Source organism: Phacochoerus africanus, chromosome 1 (genome assembly GCF_016906955.1).
Source record: "Phacochoerus africanus isolate WHEZ1 chromosome 1, ROS_Pafr_v1, whole genome shotgun sequence".
Lineage (NCBI taxonomy): Eukaryota > Metazoa > Chordata > Mammalia > Artiodactyla > Suidae > Phacochoerus > Phacochoerus africanus.
In genome coordinates this window covers 83303883-83326931 of record NC_062544.1, presented here as the reverse complement: position 1 = coordinate 83326931, position 23049 = coordinate 83303883, and the positions used below count along the sequence as shown (strand labels likewise).

At 44.2% G+C, this 23049-nt stretch overlaps 1 protein-coding gene across 5 annotated transcripts in view; it reads right to left on the bottom strand.

Moving 5' to 3' along the window:
- The window catches only part of BTD (biotinidase), a 51209-nt gene that overhangs the window by 9659 nt on the left and 18501 nt on the right, over positions 1-23049 (bottom strand). For 3 of the 5 annotated variants that reach the window (XM_047768652.1, XM_047768645.1, XM_047768660.1), the window contains 2 exons: positions 8067-8298; positions 2858-3007 (listed from right to left, as the gene is read on the bottom strand). In XM_047768652.1, the coding sequence (XP_047624608.1) occupies positions 2858-3007; positions 8067-8288 (372 nt within the window). In that variant the 5' untranslated portion in view covers positions 8289-8298. Of the gene's footprint in view, positions 1-2857; positions 3008-8066; positions 8299-15230; positions 15433-23049 lie in introns of all 5 variants that reach the window. The other 2 variants (XM_047768681.1, XM_047768670.1) reach the window with 1 other exon arrangement.

Here is a 23049-nt window from a genome sequence, read left to right as displayed (position 1 = left end):
AATAACTCAGTGGTGAAAAGCTGAAAGCCTACCCACTAAAATATGGAACAAGGCAAGGACGCCCACTCTCACCAACAGAATATTGGATGTCCTAGCCACAGCAATCAGACAAGAAAAAGAAATAAAAGGTATCCAAATTGGAAGGAAAGAGGTAAAATAGTCATAATACATTGATGACATGATATTATATACAGAAAACTCTGAAGACTCCACACAAAAACTATTAGAATAGGCAATTTCAGCAAAGAAGCAGGACACAAGACTAACATACAGAAATCGGTTGCATTTCTTTACACTAACGATATCAGAAATGGAATGTTAAAAAAAAGTCCCTTTCAAAATTTTACTATAAAATAAAATAAAATACTTAGGAATATACATGACCAAGGAGGTGAAAGACATATGCTGAGAACTATAAAAAATTAATAGAGGAAATTGAAGATGATTTAAAGAAATGGAAATATATCCCATGCTCTTGGACTGGAAAAATTAATATTGTTAAAATGGTCATACTACCCAAAGCCATCTACAGATTTAATGCAATCTCTATCAAATTACCTGTGACATTTTTCACAGAACTAGAACAAGTAATCCTAAAATTTATATGGAACCATCAAAGACCTAGAATTTCCAAAGCAATCCAGAAGAAGAACAAACCAGGAGACATAATGCTCCCAGACTTCAGAAAATGCTAGAAAGCTACAGTAATCAAAACAGCATGATATCAGCACAAAAACAGACATATATGTGTCAATGTAACAGAATAGAGAGCCCAGAAATAAACCTACACACCTACAGGCAATTAATCTTTGACAAAGGAGGCAAGAATATATAATGAAAAAAAGTCAAAAAGACAGTCTTTTCAGCAAGTGATATTGGAAAAATTGGACAGCTGCATGCAAATCAATTAAATTTGAACATACCTTTATAACATACAGAAAAATAAATTCAGAATGGCTTAAAGACTTAAACATAAGAGATGACACCATAAAATTCCTGGAAGAGAATATAAGTAAAACATTCTCTTACATAAATTGTACCAATGTTTTCTTAGGTCAATCTCCCAAGGCAATACAAATAAAAGCAAAAATAAACAAATGGGACCTATAAACTTACAACCTTTGTACAGCAAAGGAACCAAAAAAAAAAAAAAAAGAAAAGACAACCCACAAAGAGGGAGAAAATATTTGCAAATGATGTGACCAACAAGGGTTTAATTTCCAAAATATAAAAACAGCTCCTACAACTCAACAAGAACAAAACAAATAATCCAATCAAAAAATGGGCAGAGCAGGAAAAAAAAAAGGAAAAAAAAAGTGGGCAGAAGATCTAAATAGACTTTTCTCCAAAGAAGACACACAGGTGGCCAATAGGTACGTGAAAAGAGGCTCAACATTACTAATCATCAGAGAAATGCAAATCAAAACTACAATAAGGTACCACCTCACACTGATCAGATGGTCATCTTTAAAAACAAAAAAATAACTCAGTGGTGAAAAGCTGAAAGCCTACCCACTAAAATACGGAACAAGGCAAGGATGCCCACTCTCACCAACAGAATATTGGAGAGATAAAATAAATGCTGGAGAAGGTGTGGAGAAAAGGGAACACTCCTACATTGTTGGTAGGAAGGTAAGTTGGTACAGCCACTATGGAAAACAATATGGAGGTTCCTCAAAAAACCAGAGTTGCCATGTGATCCAGCAATCCCACTCCTGGGCATATACCCAGATAAAACTATAATTTAAATATACATGCACACTTACGTTCATAGCAACACTGTTCACAATAGCCAAGACATGGAAACAACCTAAATGTCCACCAACAGATGAATGTATAAAGAAGATGTGGTACATATATGCAATGGAATACTACTCAGCCATAAAAAAGAAATAATGCCATTCACAGCTGCATGGACAGACCTAGAGATTACCATATGAAGTAAGTTAAAGAGAAGAAGACAAGTACTACATGATATCGCTTATATGGGGAATCTAAAATATGACACAAACCAACATATCTATAAAACAAAAAAAAGATTCACGGATATAGAGAACAGATTTGTGGTTGCCAAGGGAGGGGTGGGGGGAGGGAGGTATTGGGAATTTGGGATTAGCAGAGGCAAACATATATAGAAGGGATAAACAACAAGGTCCTACTATATAGCACAGGTAACTATATTCAATATCCTAACCCTATATTCATATATATATGAATCATTTTGCTATACAGCAGAAATTAACACAACATTGTAAGTTGTGTTAAAAGTTTTTTTCGGAGTTCTCACTGTGGCACAACAGGATTGGCAGCATCTCTGGAGAGCTGGGACAGGGTGGTCAAAAAAGGGAAAAAAAAAACCCATCATCTCTTTGGAGTTTCCATTGTGGCTCAGCAGATTATGATCCTGACTAAGATCCATGTGGACAAATGGTTCCATCCATGGCTTTGCTCAGTGGATTAAGGATCTGGTGTTGCCGTGAGCTGTGGTGTAGGTTGCAGACGTGGCTTGGATCTGACATTGCTGTGGCTGTGTGGGGTAGGCCGGCAGCTGCAGTTCCCTAGTTTGGGAACTTTCATGTGCCATAGGTGCATCCCTAAAAATCAAAAATGAAAACCAAAACAAACCACACCAAACAACAACAACAAAACCAAATAGAATGATCCGCAGATGGGTAAAGGCCTCTTGGTACCAGACACTCCTTAACTGAATGTGGGGCACATGGAGCTTGGTGTTGGTTGTCAGGATCCTAAGGTCTCTGGTCAGTCTCATTCAGCAGGTCCCAGGTTTTGCCCTGGGTTTGTTTGGTTCATCTCTGGGAGCCTTCCGCCTGCTGAGAAGGCTGGTCCCCTCACATACCTCTGTGTCGTTGAATCGCTGGGGTTCTAGGCACGGGTTCCACTTGTCCAAGTGGAGAGACGGCATGAGGTCCAGAAATGGGTAAATGGATATTCTTGTAAAGTTGAACCCATGGATGCCATCTTCTGGAAACACTATAATCTGTACACCCTGTAAATCACGACATCAGAGTACAGTCCGTTATCAGATCGTGGAAAGTGCCCCTTTCATCCAACAGCCATCCAACTGTTGCTCTGGACCAGGAACCTGGGGTCGAGAGATGGTGGCTGGACCTGCAGGGATCTCGGCCCAGGGGGGAGCTGTCCCCTTGCTCTGAGGGAACAAAAGTCCTCCGGCAACAAGCACTGACTCTCTGGGCCTCATCAGGGAAGGTTACAGGTGAGCCTGGTTGAAGGGATGGGGCTTTGGAGGGGTTTGGAGCTGATGGTGGATGTGGAGACAGGAGCACGACTTTAAGTGGCCTTGAATATTGGGCTCAACACATGTGCTCTCTCTCGTCAGGTGGTTTTCAACCTTCACTGTGCATCTAAATCAGATGGGGAACTTCTGAAAAAAACACTCTTCATTTAGGGAGGATGCTGGAATCCACCCCTAAAGTCTGTCTGCTTCAACGGATGATGGGTGGGGTCCTGGCAACAGTGTTTGTTTGAAGGACCCCACGTGATTCTAAGGTGCTGTCAAGGGTGGACTCACTGGAGTTAGGAGGTTTCCTCCGAATCCTGACCACCCCACAGGCCCTCTCTTGCATCTGGAGACAACTGGGGCTCCCTGTGACAGCAACCTAAGGAAACCCAACAAACACGGCAGCCCTCAGCTCCCTGCCCGCCAGCATCTGCTGTGCTGCCTGCTCAGCTTACGTGGCTGAGAGTGGCAAGCCTGGAGCACCGCCCCACCATGAAAGGTGGAGGAGGAAGGCAGCTCAGCCAAGAAGAATCTAAAATAACAGGCAGTTTGCGTCACTTATTTCCGGAATGCACTCCAAACTATCAGTTGTTTTCTTAGTTATAAAACCTTTGAAAGTCCAATTGCAGAAAATTTGGAAATATAAAGAATTCATAATCCTGTAACATGAAGACACTCATTGTTAACACCTTGGCTATTTTCATTTCCCTCTCTCTCTGCATATGTGTGTATGTAAAACTGAGATAATAATAAATACATGGGAGTTCCCATTGTGACTCAGTGGTAACGAATCCGACTAGTATCCATGAGGACGCGGGTTCAATCCCTTTTTTTTGCGTCCCTCAGTGGGTTAAAGATCCAGCGTGGCTGTGGCTGTGGTGTAGGCCAGCAACTACAGCTCCAATTTGACCCCTAGCCTGAGAACCTCCATATGTTGCGGGTATGGCCCTAAAAAGGCAATAATAATAATAACAATAGAACATATGGTTTTCCATCTTGATTCTCTCACTATGGAATATCAAGACTACAAAGATACCTTCAGATAGATCACTTGTATTATACGCTGAGTTATATTTAAGAGGACACTGCTATTTATCCTCTATTATAGGACATTTGCATTATTCCCAACCTTCTGTAATAAAGGGAAAACTGTGATGACCATCTGTGTACATGGTGCTCAGAACACTTCCTGAATGAGCACTGAGATTAATATTAATGAGCTTGGATTATTTCTTTAGAATAAAGCCTTATAAGTGAAAATACTAGGTCAATGTTATGAAAAAATTTTAACTTCTTAATATACGTTGTCAAATACCTTTCCAGAGAGCTGACAGCCACGTATACTTCTTCTGGCAGAATATGAGGTTGGTCATTTTACTGTGCATTATTGACAAAAATTATCACAAATTGGATATAAAGCAAGACAAAGAATGGATACATTCTTTGTCTACCTTTCCATGATGTACCAGTGTACTTATTGATTGACAAGCTCACTTGAGGGTTATGTATCTAGTGAAGGTTATGAATCTACTGTTTGACTTCCTATTTAAAAAGAGATCACTCTAAAGATGACGGTTTTATCTCCCTGTAGGACATTAGCTAGTTTTTTATCTACTAACAGATTCATTTCAACATTTATTTGACTGATGGATACACTCAGATAATATCTGTTCCTTAAGTTCTCTTTTGCTTTTTTTTGCTTTTTTTTTAATGGCCACGCCCACGGCATATGGAGGTTCCTAGGCTAGTGGTCTAATCAGAGCTGTAGCTGCTGGCCTACACCACAGCCACAGCAGTGCCGGATCTGCGCCACGTCTGCGACCTGCACCACAGCACATGGTAACGCCGGATCCTTAACCCACTGAGTGCAGCCAGGGATCGAACCTTCATCCTCGTGGATACTAGTCAGATTCCTTTCTGCTGAGCCACGATGGGAACTCCCTCAAATTCTCTTTGAACCAGCTCTACCATCTTACTGGTTCCTTCATTAATTAATAAGTTAAATAAAAGCTTTCACATGCACATTCTCTACTTGTGTGAGTCACATTTTTAACTTTTTGAAAGTTATATTTGGACAAATATTTTCATTTATGAAAAACAAAACTCTGAGAGCAGTGGATGGTTTCTTAGGAACAATAACTGTTATTCATAATTAGATTAATATTAATATTAAATTGCATTTCCCAAATATCTCCCAGGAATGAGGAATCAAACTTGAGCTGGGGCAGAACTTGGGTCTGATGTGATTACCCGTGTGTTCTAGGAAGTCATTTGTATCCCTGATACAAGGCTTGAACAATTTTCAGATAGACCTTAGTGAGGTAAAAAATTCCTGGGGAATTAGGGCTGCCAACCCAGGTGATCGCCCAGCCTAACATCTCTAAGCCTGACTCCTTTTCTTCCCTGTAAATGCCTCTATCAAAAGAGAATTGTTTTGGAGTTCCCACTGTGGCTCGGTGGAAACGAATCCAACTAGTATCCATGAAGATTAGGGTTCGACCCCTGGCCTCCCTTAGTGGGTCGGGGATCTGGCATTGCTGTGAGCTGTGGTGTAGGCTGCAGACATGGTTCAGATCCTGAGTTGCTATGGCTGGTGCATAGGCCCTAAGCCACAGCTCCGATTCAACCCCTAGCCTGGGAAATTCCATATGCCGCACGTGTGGCCCTAAGAAGCAAAAAAAAAAAAAAAAAAGAAAGAAAGAAAAAGAAAGAGAGAGAGAGAGAATCGCTTTAATTGGCCTGCTTAGGAATCTCTGCCTTTTAGAGCAAGTTTGATAAAAAAAAACTGACACATGCTTGGCATCAACCTGTCTTAGAGGTTGATTTAACACATAGCCACATAAGGGAACCCTAAAAATGATCAGATCAACAGCTTCATCCCTGCTCCTGGACCACAAACAGAGAAGGAATGATGCCTGCAGCCAGCTTGGGTTCAAGAAAAACATCTGTTTCACCTGGAGCAAGTGATGAAAATGCAAGGGTGTACTGCAGTAAATCTCTGGGCTGCAGTATGGCAACTTCCAAGTGTGTCAACATGGTCTTAGGGACAGGATGGGGAAGAAGAGGGGGTGACATTTCAGCACCGTCCAAGCAAACGCCTCTGCAGAGAGAAGGGATCTTTGACAGGAGGATGTCCGTGGACATGGCCAGGGATGTTTTTACACTGACATCAGTGCAGACACAAATGAGGTGTGTATGGGAGGTGTGGATGGCGGAAAGATAACTGATCGTGTGATGTCAGTTAAGAGCCCCAAATAGCCCAGCAGGCTGGAATGATGAAATTTCACAGCATAAAGGTGAAACTTTGCTCTTGGGTTAAATTAATTGACCTTACAAGTACAGGCCAGCCATGGCAGCATTGTGTGTTCATGTGAAGAGGGGTCAGAAACTTTGGTTGACAGCAAGTGCCTTATGAATCCACAGTGAGATGTGGCTGCCAAGAGCTTGCTTTGGGGGGACAACACCTGGAATGAAAATGGTGGCAGGTCTCCTCCGCCCTGCTCTCCCTGGAACTGTGAGCAGCTCAGGGCTTGGCCATGACCCAGAAAGTCTTAGGGGGCAGGGCTGGAGCCGTGTCCCTCTCCCAGGAGATGCAGTCCGGAAGAGCTCTGGGGCCATGACAGCCATCCTCAGATTCGGGAAGATAGCACGGATCTAAGGGATTCGGTCTGTTCTGTTCCACTTGGGGAGGATAGGACAATGGGTGGCAGTTACAGGGAGGCTGATTGCTGCTCATGGAAAGGAAGTCCTTTCCAGAAGTTCCCACTGTCCTCAAGTGGACAGTGACTCCTAGGTCACTGGAGGTGTCCAGAGAATAAAAGAGGAGCATCCCCCATCAGAAGTTGGACCAGGCCTTCGAGGGCCCTTCTGATAATTGTGTTACATATACATATACTACAGGCTAGATTTTAAGTGTACGGTGGACATGGCTGTCCAGGCAGTTCTGGCCACCTTGATTGGAGACAGAATGTTGGCAGGACCTCTTAGCATGACCAGTCTGCTCTCTGAACTCACATATGTGGGGCTCTTCTGCTTGTACAAAGTCTGCCTCCTGTGCAGGAGAGGCATGGCTTCCTTAAGCAGCGCAGGGCTGCCCCCACCCCTAGGGTTAAAGGCCAGAGGTCCCTCCCACAGACCATTTTCCTACAGTAAATTCTGGTGCCCACACCTCCCCACCATTCCTGGCAGGAGTAGGGATGTGGCCACGCAGGAAGCCTTTGTAAAGGCTATGCCTTGGCCCTCTGTCCACTGGGCTTGGTTCTGTCTGGACTGAGTTCTCAGGCTGTTCAGGCACAAGGACCAAAAGAGCCCCACGGAATTGGGAGGCAGCCACCAGCCACCCTGGGACCATTTACCACTTGGAGAGCTTGAGAGGCCATTGTGCCTGGTGGCCTTCAAATTTTCTGCCCCTTTGAATGCACTGGGGAGTCTTAAAAAAATCCAGCCTGTACCCCAGCTGACTATGCCGGCCTAGGAGCTGGGCACCCACTTTTGTTTACAGGCAGCTAAGCAATCCCTTGGCCCAGCCATGTGTGAGAACCCAAGGTCTGGCCCTGGGCTTCCCAGACTGGAGGAGAAGCATCACCTGGAGATCCTGCTAAAATGTAGATTCTGACTCAGCAGGTCCAGGGTTGGGAGGGGCTGCTAATGCTAATGGACCTTGGACCTCCCTCTAGTGGCGGGACTCTAGCAAATGGGACTCATTCAACTCAGCTTTACCCCTGGAGCCCATTTCCCAGGGAGCTGTAGGGCCCACCGGCCAAGGGCTGATGAGCAGTGGACACGAGGCCCCAGGAGCACAGCTTGCCTTTTGAGCTGCGATCATCACTTGCTGTTCATAGATGTCAAGGTTCTGGTTCATGAGCTCCAAGGCCTGTGTGCGGCTGATGAGGGACAGCGGGTCCAGACTGAGGATGGACCGGTGCTCATACACAGCAGCCACATACTGGGCATCTTCAGCCTGGACCCCCAAGGCTGCAACGCTGCAGACACACAGGAAGAGGGCGAGCTGATGACTGGCTCCGGACATGATCAGGAATCTAGAATGTAACGAGGCAAGGAGAAGACAGCTGAGTCACAGGTCCTGCCAAGATTTCAACTTTCACAGCTGTGATTTATTAATCCCGGCAATTAAACTCACCCGCTGTGATGCTCAAAGGTTTGTTTCATGTTCCTAATAAGAGGCTATGTGTTTCTCTCCAAACACGTAGCGAGTTAGCTTTTAAAATGCCTCACTGTGTTAATGGTCTGGTTTTAGAACATTTCAAAACAGACCCGGTGTTTGCCACAATGTTCTTCCCCAGCAGGATGGCAGTCACTCTTCTAGCTGTGCGCCTTGGATTTGGGCAAAAGTAACTATTCTCTTTATTTTACATAATTCGGTGACATAGTCCACAGCCCACCACCTGCCCTCCATACGCACAAACAATCCACAGCTATGATAGCTGTGATAACAATACAGCTCAGCGATGGATCACTAGCCTTTGGTTAGTAATGAATATAAAGGGCAAACCTCCCTTTACACAGCACGACATTCTTTTTGGGGAGTCGGGGGAGCATGCCCACGGCATGTGGAAGTTTCCCAGCCAGGGATTGAACCTGCACCACAGCAGTGATAACGTTGTGTCCTTAACCCACTGAGCCACCAGGTTATTCCAACATTCTTTAATGTGGTGCAGAGAAACTGCTGACCTCTACTTAAATGCCAGTTTATGGACAGTCAAAAGAAGTCTTCCCATTAAAACATGACTTTTCCCTACTCCTTGAACTCAAGAATGGCCATTGCATGGTATCACTGTCTCAATCTCCATCTCTTGGACTCCAAGACTCTTGGGAAAAACAAGCATACTAGTTAGGAAATAAAATCCTCTTGCAGGATCCTGTTGTGGCTCAGCAGGTTAAGAATCTGACAGGTATCCATGAAGATGCGGGTTCGATCTCTGCCCTCACTCAGTCGATTAAGGATCTGGCATTGCTATGGCTGTGGCACAGCCCAGCAGCTATAGCTCGGATTTGACTCCTATCCTGGGAACTTCCATCTGCCACAGGTTTTGGCACTAAAAAGCAAAATAAAATAAAAATCCTTTTTCAGTAACCAAATGCAATCTTCTAGAAAGTAAACTCAGCTTTGTAGCTCCTACCATAAGAGATTTGAAGCAAATCATATCTCTGACAGTGACACTTCTGTGTGCCTTTTTCCACCTCCCCCCCAGAATAGGAATTTTAATTTCTAATAGTTCTGTGTACTAGGTGTTTTAGAGTGAAGAGTCCAGTTCTGCCTTGAAAATCAGCCTGGCCTCCTGGCTGAAGCCCCTCCCCTGGCACACAGACTTCCCAGGTGGTGTGCCACGGTCAGGCCCCATGCTCTGAGGCCAAGCGCCCAGGCTGACTAGCCGCCCTGGGAATCCAAACAAACATCAAGACAACAGAGACAAATTGAGGAACCATTTTCTCTTTAAAGAGAAAATGACACCCTGGCCAAGTCTACTCAGAACCCATGTTTGCATTTGAAAACTAGACTCTCCAAGCCACTGCACATTGCTTTTTCTCTCAAAAGTTCCAGGAACAAAAGCAACCATAATTATTTTCAGCAACAGACCACGGACCCGGAGTGCTCCATCAGAATTCCGGCAAACTCAGACTTCTCAGCATGATCAGCGTGCCCCGGCACCCCAGCCCTGCCCCATCTCAAACTGTTACTTCCTCCCCCAGGGAATAAATGTACCATCCAAATACCAGAGCCCAGGACAGGCTGCCATCCATCCAGGACACTGTGAACAGTGTTTGAAGATGAAAACAAGGGGCCTTTGAGTGAGCAGTCATGAGATTTTGAGTAGAAACAAAAGTAGAATTGATAAGCTTTCTTATCTGAATTTTGCCTCTGAAGAACAGCAAGGAATAATTTTTAAAGTCTCAAAATCTGTTTTCCATTCCATCTCTGGTTTCAGAATAATGATAATGGGGAGTGGTATGAGGGGGGGAAACTTTTATCTTCAGTCATATTCACAGTATTTCTAAAGCATAAGGCTGTGGCCTCATTAAGGGATGGAGGGGGTGGGGGTAGAGGGAGCCCACGAACAAGGGCACGGTTGGGGGGGGGGTCAGGGGTCCTGGAGCCAGGAATGGCATTGACACTGTCCTCCCTTTTCAGCTCAGAGCTGCACGGTACCGATTTGGGGACAGAGAACATTTGTTTAAATCTCAGGGTCTTGCAATCCAGCAAAACAAGGAAATTGTGGGACCAGCAATATAGCACCTTTCTTTCTACTTTGAGAAAATACGTTTAGATTATTTACAAAAGGAGCCTGGTAGGAGAGCTGTGAGTGGCAATCATTTCTGCCTGAACAGAGGCAGGTCAGGAAGAAAAGGCCATGCAGATTCTTGCCAGGTATTCACGCGAGAGAGAAGCCAGCCTGGTAAGGGAGGAGAGAATGAGTCATGATGATGAAAATAGGCACAGGAGTGTGCCCTCGCTGAAGAGTGGTGAAACCGCAGACGTTTTAACCAAATTGCAAACTCTGGTCTTCCCTCTTTATGTGGCACCACGCAGCAGCCTCAGGAAGGACCGAGCAAGGCCAGGGGCTTAGAGGGGCCTGGGCGCAGGCTGGAAAGTGGCCTGGTGCCGGCTCGGGACCAAGTGCAAGGGGGGTTGGGGGGCTCCCCAGGAATAATGGCCCTGGAAGTCATGAGGGTTTTGGGGATCCAGCAACTGATCCACCTGCAGCGCTGGCCAGGGCCTGGCCCATAAACAGAATGGTGGCTGGAGGTGTGTGCGCAGCCTGGAAAACGTGGCTACGAACATCCTTCCATCACAGGGCATCTGACACAAGGCTAAACTCCAGGAAGGCCCCACTGAGGTGACAGTGTGCTTCCACACTTTGCTTCATGCCCTCCACCAAGACGGGGGCTGGGAGGCGCTCACTGGGACATGCATGTGACACGTGCCAGGGCTCCACCTGGTGTGGGTGTTAGGGACCCAGCCGGGAAGGCACCCAGCCCTTCCCAGAGGACCCCTCCCCCATGTATGGGGAGACTGACACAGTCAAACACAAACAGCCCCCTGCTTAGGATGCTTTGACTTCATGATGGCTCAGAAGCCACATGCATTCAGTAGAAACCGTACCCAGAATTTAGTATATGGACCTTTCTCGGGTGAGCGACGTGCAGTGCAACCCCATCTCTGATGCTGGGCAGGGCAGCCATGGCCTCCAGACACAAGGGTGAACAACCAACACACTGACCACCATTTGGACCCACATCCCATCCTCTTTTCCCCTGTAAGTACAGACCTCCAGAAATTCCATGAGGTAGTCAACCCTTTGTGGGGTTTTGGGGGGAGAGGGGATCTTTTTTTGGCATGCCTGAAGCATGTGGAAGTTCCTGGACCAGAGACCGAACCTATGCCACGGCAGTGACAACACTAGGTCCTTAACCCATTGAGCCACCAGGGAACTCCTCAACCCTTGTTGCAAAACAGGCCTTGTGTTAGAGGGTTCTGCCCACTCACTGCAGGCTGATGGGAATGTTCTGAGGCCATGTAAGGTGGGCCTGGCTGAACTGGGATGTTTGGTAGCCTCGGTGTAGTAAATGCATTTTGAACTACGGTATTTCCAACGTATGGTGGGTTTGTTGGGATATTAACCCCATCATGAACTCAGGAAGTTCTGTACCTGGTATGTCAGATGGCAGTAAGTACTAGGAAGAGATAGAGATGGGGGAGGGTGCAGGCATCTGTGAGGAGGCCCTGGATACCTGAGGGATGAGGGTTCCGGGCAGAGGACTGCTCGGTCAAAAGGCCCAAGTGAGAGCTTTCGGGGATTCAAGAAACAGCAAGGACAGCAGTGCGCTGGAGCCCAGGGACCAGGAAAGGCTGCAGAAATCCGAAGTCAGAGGGAAAGAACGGCCCCACCCTCCAGTCCCATCTCTTTGGAGCAGCCTTTGAGATCTGGTGAAAGCCTGAGTCAATCCAGATGCTCCCCTGCTCAGAATCACCCAGTGACTCCCCAGGGCCTGCAGAGTGAGGGAACTGACAGGAATGATGCTGAAATCAGCGGTGGGGTGGGGAGAGCACTGCTGATCTTTTTTTGGAGGAGGTGGGGCATGCCTGAGGCACGTGGAAGTTCTCAGGCCAGGGATCAAACCACCCCACAGCAATGGCCTGAGCCACAGCAGTGACAAGTCCTATGCTTAACCTGCTGAGTCACCAGGGAACTCCTAGCATCTTGGTCTTTTAACTGCCCTACAGAAGCCTCTGCTTTTCATTCATAAGGGAACATGTTATTTATCTGACATGAATCCTGGTCAGGAAGGTTCTTGTGATCTATGGGGAAAAGAAATCAAGGTCTAAATGGCATGGAAATCCACTTTGTGGAAATTTGATAACATGTCAATCACTAGATATTTTTACACATAGGGAACTTTTTCCTTCTTGCCAAATGATTCATCTTGATAATTAGCTGTGTTTCCTTCCTAGCCATGCTATTACAATAGTTTCTTTTGCAATGAAATGAAAGGATTATTATGAAGGTATCCTTAATAAGATAATTTCAGAGGCAGGTATATACATTTAAAATTTTATATTTAGACCTACTGATCTTTTTTAAAAAAGATCTTGTCACTCTTTACTTGTCAGGGAGAATAAGAGTCCCATGACTGGGAAAGAGGCAGGAAAAGTGGGCAGAGGAAATGTCACATCCTGTGGAACAAATCTGAGGGGCCTAAGTCATAAGGAGCGAGCACCATGTGTGCCTCTATGTGTTTCTGACAGGAGGCTAAGTTCCAAATAGCTTTAAACCTATACTCATGAATTTTGTGATTTCCTTATTTAATACATAATCCTTTTTATATAAGGGGAGAAATAACCCCATCTCCGTCTAATTTACATAATCTGGGAGTTCCCTTGTGGTGCAGCCAGTATTGTCATTGCAGCAGCTTGGGTTACTGCTGTGGCGAAGCTTTGATCCCTGGCCTGGGAACTTCCACAGCCAAAAAAAAAAAAAAAAAAGTACATAATCTGAATTTAAAGAAACCCCAAAGAGACCATGATTTCCCAGAAAGCTTCTTGTTCTCTGCCTCTGCCCTTGCTGAGGCTAGAAGTTGAGTCTGTCCATGACTGGCCCTGGAACAGTGGAAAGCCCCACAATGCTGGAGCTCAAAAAGCTCCAAGCAAGGCGTCTTCCACCTTGACTCAGGGGGCCGTGTCAGGTGGCACCTGAGGGTGATGCCAAGGTACAAGGCTGAATTCATGTGGAGCAGTGGGTAAATTATTAGGAACTTTGGGCTGAAATGGTATCTTGCGATTTCTCCTTTAAAAACATTCCAGCTATTATTTCCAAAAAAAGAGAGTGATATACAGAAGTGTAACTTGGTGCAATTCTGTCAGTCAGCTATACTTTAAAAAATGGAAAAAATAAATCAAAACAAGTGTAACTGGGGCCCAGGCCTTTGACTGGGGCCCATTTTTTGTTGACTGGGGCCCATTTTTTGTTGACTGGAGTAATTCACTTAGAATACCGCACGAGCAATGAAAGAATCGTGACACTTCAACTTTAAATAAGTCATCTTTCTTCTCCTCAAATGGGAACTGTCTTCATATTTAAGACCAAACCTCTCCCTGAAACGTCCAGGTGTTTAATGGAAGGCTCTTTTCTTCACTTTGCTGTGCAGAGAAAAAGAGCCCAAGACTGAGCCTTCAGGCTCGCTACTGCCACCCTGTGGTCAATCTGAGTACCATGAACCCACGTGGGGATTTGCTCTGAAGAGCTGCAAAAGTTGGTCATTCTTAAGAAAATGGATGTTTTTCCTCTTTTTCTTCCCCCTTTCATTCCTAACACTTTCCCTATCTCTTTGACAGTGAAAAAACCCAGGAAACATTTGATTTTCCAAGATTGGATCTCACGAAAGCTACTTTTTATTCACCATGCACCCAGGACTTACTGCATTGTCTAGATTCATTGGTTCTAAATTTGTTGTGATTTCTTACATAGATGTGACTGGGAGTGTAAAGTGATGCCGCCCATCCACATCGACAGAGAGCACCATGCATGAAGAAATCTGGCTCAGGTGAAGGATCTATAGGGACAAATTTTTATACAGATGACACACTGCCTTTTTTTTTTTTTTTTGGCTTTTGGCTTTTGGCTTTTGTCTTTTTAGGGCCGCACTCGTGTCATATAGTGGTTCCCAGACTAGGGGTCCAATTAGAGCTGAAGCCGCCAGCATACACCAGAGCAACAGCAAGGTGGGATCTGAGCTGTGTCTGCAACCTACACCACAGCTCACAGCAACGCCAGATCCTTAACCCACTGAGCAAAGCCAGGGATTGAACCTGTGTCCTCATGCATGCTAGTTGGGTTCACTAATTGTCAAGCCACAACAGGAGCTTCCAGATGCTGCATTGCACTTTGTTACATGTTGTTTTCAAACCACTTTAACATCCACTGTTTTATTTCATCTTCCTGTCACATAAAGCAGTGAAAGCAGACAGTAAAATTCCATTTTCATGGTTAAAGAATCCTCTAGGACTAGTTAGCAGGTAGAAAGGCCTGGAAAGCAGGTCTCCTGGCTCCTGGTCTAGCCTCTGAAGATGAGGGTAATTTGTCAGTCAGACCTTCAAAGACCACTGGCATCTTCAATGCAGCTGCAACAGAATTCAACAGAAATTCAAAGAGGCCTCCCAAGGGAAGATTCTGGGTGGTCTGAGCAGAGCAGGGCCTCTCAAAAGTGGGGGTGACAGAGTCACCTAGAGGGCTGGAGCTGCTGCTCTCTGGACTTCCCCATACCCAGTTTTTATTCAGCAGGTGTGGGGTGGGGCCCTAGAACATGCATTTTGAACAAGTTCCCAGGTGATACCGGTGTTGATGTTTCTGGTCTGGGGTCACCTGGAGAACCACTGGACTAGAGGATTAAGGCAGGTACATTCTGACTCTATCTTTCCTTCACATCAAATAAAGGCATGTGTCAGAACCATTACCTTTATTTCCCAGGTGCCTGTCGAACAAGGCTGATAGAATGTGTGCAGTTTTCAAAGTGTTTCCACTATATTTAGTGAAAATGAGCAGCAAAGTATTTAAACACTCAAACTTGAGGTGGGGAATGGGGAACCTCTTCCAAAAGAATCCGATCCAGGTCAGTTAAAAGATTCAGTGCCCGTCTTTGCCTCAACAGGAGCATCACTGTGGAAACAGGTTGTTACTGGTTTTCATTTTCTGAAATAAAAGTTCTCATTTTAAAAATAAAATGGATACAAAATAGATATTCTTTTGTCTTTTTTTTTTTTGTTATTGTTGTTGCTGTTGCTATTTCTTGGGCCGCTCCCGCGGCATATGGAGGTTCCCAGGCTAGGGGTTGAATCGGAGCTGTAGCCACCGGCCTATGCCAGAGCCACAGCAACGCGGGATCCGAGCCGCGTCTGCAACCTACACCACAGCTCACGGCAACGCTGGATCGTTAACCCACTGAGCGAGGGCAGGGACCGAACCCGCAACCTCATGGTTCCTAGTTGGATTCGTTAACTACTGCGCCACGACGGGAGCTCCCAAAATAGATATTCCATTAGGCAATTACACGAGATGAATAAATATGGGAAAATAAATAATGTTTAAAATTTAAATACATTTTTAATTAATATGTTTTAATTTAGGGGAGTTCTTTAGCGGTCCAGTGGTTACAACTCCATGCTTTCACCACTGCAGCTCAAGTTCAAGACCTGGCTAGGAACTGAGATCCCATATCAAGCTGCTGCCCACCATGGCCAAAACAAACAAACAAACAAAAAAATGTTTTGGAGTTCCTGTGGTAGTGCAGTGATAACGAACCCAACTAGCATCCATGAGGATGCAGGTTGGATCCCTGGCCTCACTCAGTGGGTTAAGGATCTGGCGTTGCCGTGAGCTGTGGTGTAGGTCACAGACGCTACTTGGTACTATATTGCTGTGGTGTGGTGTAGGACAGCAGCTGCAGCTCCAATTCAACCCCTAGCCTGGGAACTTCCATATGCAGTGGGTGTGGCCCTAAAAAAAAAAAAAGACAAAAAAGTTTTTAATTTGAAAATAATGTAATTATTTATAATATAATTATACATTTATAAATAGGTAATCTGAAAAAGCCTTCCAATTATATTCTGCAAAATGTATCAGATTTCTTCTCAAAAGCTTATCTGAAATCTTCGAGGGCCAAAATGAATTGCTGAGGAAGTAAGTCTTAAACTGTGGCTCAGAGACCTGTACCATGGGGGGCAGGGAAAAAAAGAGAGAAGCTTCCTTACTGTCCATCAGTCTCGGGACAGAAGGGCGGTGCAGGCACTGGTGGTTGCCCTGCTCTTCTGGAACGTCTTTGACTTCTGCCTGGGTTTCACCTTCTCAGTCCTCCAGGACTATCATCAATGTCTCTGAAATAAGCCTCAGTGGGAGTCAGCAAAGAACTGTCTATCAAAGCCCTCGGGAAATTTCTCCTGCGTTTCCTAGTTGGACCACCTTCAATTAGAGTCATCTGAAGAACCACCTTGTAGGGAACGAGGACCTGGAGGCTGGACGTGACGAAACACAACCAGCACTTGAGACATATGATGCCCTAGAACCACATGCTCAGAAATGGGGGCAATGTAAAGGTTCTCGTGAACATTAAGCATATGGTGGATACAACACCCCTAAGGGTCTGGTGGGACAGATACCACTATGTCAAGTCCCATCACACCTGTGCTCTTCTCTGCCAGCGGCTCAGGACTGAAACACCCAGATCACAGACCTGCAGGACACCCTGCATGCAGACAGTGGAGAACAATGGAATGGGCAATAAAGCCAAGGAACCGTGGTTCCCAAGTCACTCCCTAATAGGATGCTCTGGAAACACTGAATGGATGACAGTAGGAAGAGTAAAAGAGACAACGAAAAAGGCTACAGTAAAGTAGAACAGAGCACTAGAAAAAACATGCCAAAGGCCCCTTCTCCTACGAAGGGTACAGGAAGTATACACCAGGGACAAGCAGAGTCAAGTTCAGCAAGACAGAAAATGTAAAAAGCAAGCAAACAGGTCCAGCTTCTGTCAGTTTTGAGGTCTGGTGGAGGATGCTCACGAACATGGTGGGGAGATGCAGATGACCCACAGCACCGTGAGAGGGCAGCACACCGTCAAGAACGACAGTTCCCTTAATGGCTCAGCAATTAAGGAACCCAGCTGGGATCTATGAGGATGTGGGTTCCATCCCTGGCTTTATTCAGTTGGTTAAGGATCTGGTGTTGCTGTGGGCTGCAGTGTAGTCACAGAGGTGGCTTGGATCTGGTGTTGCTATGGCTGTGGTGTAGGCTGGCAGCTTTAGCTCTGATTCGACTCCAGCCTGGGAACTTCCATAAGCCACGGGTGCGGCCATTAAAAAAAGAAAAAAAAGAATGACAATGACCTTCTCAGACCTATTCACAAACGTGGCCATCCTCTCTATGCATGGTTGGAGGATGGGCAGAGACATGCTTAGTATCCTTGCTTTCTCCTCTCTTCCTGGAGGCACAGAGCAATTCTGTTTTCCTCTGTGTTTATTTTTTATTTTTTGTCTTTTTGCCATTTCTTGGGCTGCTCCTGCGGCATATAGAGGTTCCCAGGCTAGGGATCTAATCGGAGCTGTAGCCACTGGTCTACACCAGAGCCACAGCAACTCGGGATCCAAGCCACGTCTGCAACCACACCACAGCTCACAGCAATGCTGGATCCTTAACCCACTGAGCAAGGCCAGGGATCGAACCGGCAACCTCGTGGTTCCTAGTCATGGATTCATTAACTACTGAGCCACGACGGGAACTTCCAGACTGGTAGTTACTTGTGTGCAGCTCAACCATGGCTGTACCCTGGTTACTAACACAGGTAACTAGGGTTACCCAGCTCAAAGGCCATGTCCTCCAAGCTTGGGGCTCCAGGGGTGGATGGCAGGTGGGGCTGGGTAAGGGAAGCTTCAGATTAGTAGTGGTCGGTGCCACAGTCTTCAGCACTTGGGGCAAAGCAGAGGAAGCAAGTCTAGCTCTTTTTTGGAAAGAAGTCACTCCTAAACTTGAAGGAGACCAAAATCCAGAACCAGGATTTAACCCAAATTAATTTTGTCAAAAAGCCTACATTCTTTTTATGCCACCGTACTCAGAACAACAAGAGGAAGAGTTTGATTGAATAAGTGAAATTGGGGTGACTGAATAATAATTTGGATATAAGCTTGAACACCTTACACCATATACAAAAGCAAACTCAAAATCAGGAGTTAATTACTGAATGTTAGAAAAACTAGAAAAAAATCATAGTTGGATATCATATATGATGAAAAAACTTTCTAAAATTTGAAGCAGTTAAAATAATGGAAGAAACAGATTGATAAGTTAAAATTTACATGCAAAATATAAACATCAAGACAACACTTTTAAATAGGCAATAAACAAGAATAGATTTAAACAAGAAAACAGATTATAAAAATACACTTGGAAAGACTTTGAACTTACAAAAGAGACTAACTGGTAATATTTTAAATATTAAATTTGGAAAAAAAAACTAGTAAAGTGATAATAAATATTCACTTCTCATTGGGAAAAAAGTTTGACAATTCCTATTATGAATCACAAACAGTACACTTCTGGTACTTTAGGAAGTCATTTGAAAGAAGAATAAAGTCAGTTGAAACAACAGCATCTATAGAAAAGGATATGGAGTTTTTGTTTTTTTTTTTTTTTTAAGAGCTGAAAGTTCTCAGGACAGGGGTCCAATCTGAGCTGTAACTGCTGGCCTACACCACAGCCACAGCAGTGCCAGATGTGAGCCGCGTCTGTGACCTACACCACAGCTCATGGCAGTGCTGGATCTTTAACCCACTGAGAGAAGCCAGGGATCAAACCCACGTCCTCATGGATACTAGTTGGGTTCATTACCACTGAGCCACAACGGGAACTCCTAGGTGTGGACCTTTGAGTGTTAAAATATCAGACTTGGCATTCTGTCTCTGCTATGGCTCAGGTTTAATCCCTGGCCTGGGAACTTCCACATGCTGTGAGCATGGCCAAAAATAAAATACCTGATTTGAAATCCTGGCTCTGCTAATTACTCCTTATATAACCTTGGAAAAATTATTTATCACAACTAAGTTTCAACTTCATCTACAAGCAGGACATGAAAATATCCAATTTAAAGTGCCTAGTGTTTGATAAGTGGACACTAGCTAAAATTGAAGAATATGTTCCAATAGATGAAAGCTGCAAACGAATAATATCCAATATGAAGCTAGGAAAATGTATACAAACCAGGGGGAATATTAAGCAAAAATTTTAAAGATAGTTATGCTAAACAAACATATAATGAAAACTTTTCTGCATTTACAATGATAATAGCTAAGTTAAACATATATTCCAGAGTTCTCTGGTGGTCTAGTGGTTAGGATTTAGTGCTTTCACTGAGGCCTAGGTTCAATCCCTGGTTTGGGAACTGAGATCCCACATCAAGTCGCTGCACCCAGCAGCCAACCCCCATCACCCCCCCAAAAAAACCTCCACCCATGTATGTATGTATGTAAACAAAAACTGGAAAAGAATGTGAGAAGTCAAATACCATCCGATATCACTTATTTGTGGAATCTAAAATATGGAACAGATGATCCCATCTTAACAAAAACAAAACAGAAACAGATCATGGCCAAGAAGAGCAGACTTGGGGTTCCCAGGAGGAAAAGGAGAGGGAGTGGGAGGGAAGGGCATTTTGGTGGTTTTTGGGGATGCAAACTGTTATATCTGGGATGGATGGGCAATGGGGCCCAACTGTACAGCATAAAGAAATGTGTGTAATTCGGTCACTTTGCTGTACAACAGAACTTGAAGAAAAATTGTAAATCAACTATACTTTAATAATTTTTTTAAAAGAAAAGGAAAAAAAAGTATAAGTAGACCTACACAGTTTAAACTCATGTTAAGAGTTAACTGTACTTCCTAACTCATTTTACAAAGCCACGATTACCCTAGTATCAAAACTAGACAAAGACAGTACAAGAAAATAAAACTACAGACGAATATCTATCATGAACATAGATGTGAAAATCTTCAACAAAATACTAGCAAGTCAAACCTAATAATTTATAACAAGGATTATACACCATGACCAAGTGAGAGCATGCAAGTCAGGCATGCAAGGCTGGTTCAACATTTGAAAATCAACTCATGTAATCTGTCATTCTGAAACTGACAACACTTATGACTTGAATCTAGTGCCAGGACTTGAAACTGGCCTAAACTCAGATTGGGACTTGAACCCACAGTTTTTAAATTATTCTAATTTAAGTCCATCTTGCATCTGGACTTACTGAGGTTCAGGTTTTTTGTGCCTCGGCACAGAAGGAATTCAGCAAGAGACAGTGATAGGCAAGAAAAAGATTTATTAAGATAGGACATTTGTAAGAGATGCAAGCCGGCAGGCAAGGAGGCTCTGTACTGAGAATTAGGTAGGCTACACTTTTATCATCCAAGGAGAGTGGGGGCAGGAAAAGACCACTTCTTCCTCTATATTCAAAAATCCTCCTTGAAATCCAGTAAGAGAGTATATTGCACCCTACAAGGTCAAACTAGGACCTTCATGGTGCTTAATCAAATCAGCAGAAGGTGGTCCTTAAACTCCTCCCCTTGGTCTGAACCTGAATGCAGGCCTCACCCCAGCCCCCACCCAATGACCTGAAGCATATCTTGTGCCTCCACTAGTTAAGCAAGCCTGCCTCCTTCTGATGGCTTTTTAAATAGTATTTTTTAATTAATCAGTTACATTTATAGTTGTATAATGATCATCACAACTAAATTTTATAGCGTTTCCATCCCAAACCCCCCAACCTGTCTCATTTGGAAACCCTAAGTTTCTCAAAGTCTGTGAGTCAGTATCTGTTCTGCAAAGGATTTCATTGTGTCCTTTTAAATTTTTTATTTATATATTTATTTTTGTCTTTTGTCATTTTACGGCCACACCCGCGGCATGTGGAGGTTCCCAGGCTAGGGGTCTAATTGGAGCTGTAGCTGCCAGCCTACACCAGAGCCACAGCAACGCAGGATCCGAGCTGCGTCTGCAACCTACACACCACAGCTCATGGCAACACCAGATCCTTAACCCACTGAGCAAGGCCAGGGATCAAACCCACAACCTCATGGTTCCTAGTCAGATTTGTTAACCACTGAGCCGTGATGGGAACTCCTGTGTCCTTTTTTCAGATTCCACATGTAAGTGATAGCATTTGATGTGTCTCACTGTCTGACTGACTTCACTTAGCATGATAATTTCTAGGTCCATCCATGTTGCTGCAAATGCCGTTATTTCTTTCCTTTTAATGGCTGAGTAATATTCCATTGTGTGTATGTACCACAACTTCTTTATCCACTTCTCTGTCAGTGGCCATTTAGGTTGTTTCCATGTCTTGGCTATTTGTATATAGTGCTGCAATGAACACTGGGGTACACGTAACTTTTCGAGTCATGGTTTTCTCTGGATAGATGCCCAGGAGTGGGATTGCTGGATCCAATGGCAGTTCTATTTTTAGTTTTCTGAGGAAGCTCCATACTGTTTTCCATAGTGGTTGCACCAATTTACAATCCCACCAACAGTGTAATAGGGTTCCTTTTCTCCACACTCTCTCCAGTGCTTATTGTTTGTAGACGTTTTGATGATGGCCATTCTGGCCCAGAAAGGTAGTACCTCATAGTGGTTTTGATTTGCATTTCTCTAATGATGAATGATGTTGCACAGCTTTTCATGTATTTTTTGGCCATCTGTATGTCTTCTTTGGAGAATTGTCTGTTTAGATCTTCTGCCCATTTTTTGATGGGGTTGTTTGTATTTTTGGTATTGAGCTGCAGAAGGTGTTTATAGATTTTGGAGGTTAATCCCTTGTCAGTCCACTCATTTGCAAATATCTTCTCCCATTCTGTGGGTTGTCTTTTTGTTTTGCTTAGGGTTTCCTTTGCTATGCAGAAACTTTTAATTTTAATTAAGTCCCATTTGTTTATTTTTGTTTTTATTGTCATTACTCTAGGAGGTGGATCTTGGGAGATGTTGCTGTGGTTTATGTAGGAGGGTGTTTGTCCTATGTTTTCCTCTAAGAGTTTTGCAGCATCTGGTCTTATATTTAGGTCTTTAATCCATTTTGAGTTTATTTTTGTGTATGGTGTTAGGAAGTGTTCTAATTTCATTCATTTACATGTGGCTGTCCAGTTTTCCCAGCACCACTTATTGAAGGGGCTATTTTTTCTCCATTGTATATTCTTGCCTCCTTTGTCATAGATGAGTTGACTGTAGGTGCATGGGTTTAATTCTGGGCTTTCTATCCTATTCCACTGATCTATATTTCTGTCTTTGTGCCAGTGTCATATGGTTTTGATGACTGGAGATTTGTAGCATAGTCTGAAGTCAGGGAGCCTGATTCCTCCAGCTCCATTTTTCTTTCTCAGGATGGCTTTAGGTATTCTGAGTCTTTTGTGTGATGGCTTTCTTGAGCAATTATTAACTTACAGTGACCTCCCAAAGTTCCCTAGGTTTCCCCCTCTATGCCTTACTGGGACTCCTACAACTACCCATGTAACTATCCTATTCAATCCCTATCAATATCAATGGACTGAAAAAGAAAAAACTGATATGGACAAAATAGATGACAAAATCCAACACTCCTGGGAATTCCCATTGTGGCTCAGCAGAAACAAATCCAACTACTATCTGTGAAGATGTGGGTTCAATCCCTGGCCTTGCTCAGTGGGTTATGGATCCAGCATTGCCATGAGCTGTGGTGTAGATTGTAGACACGGCTTGAA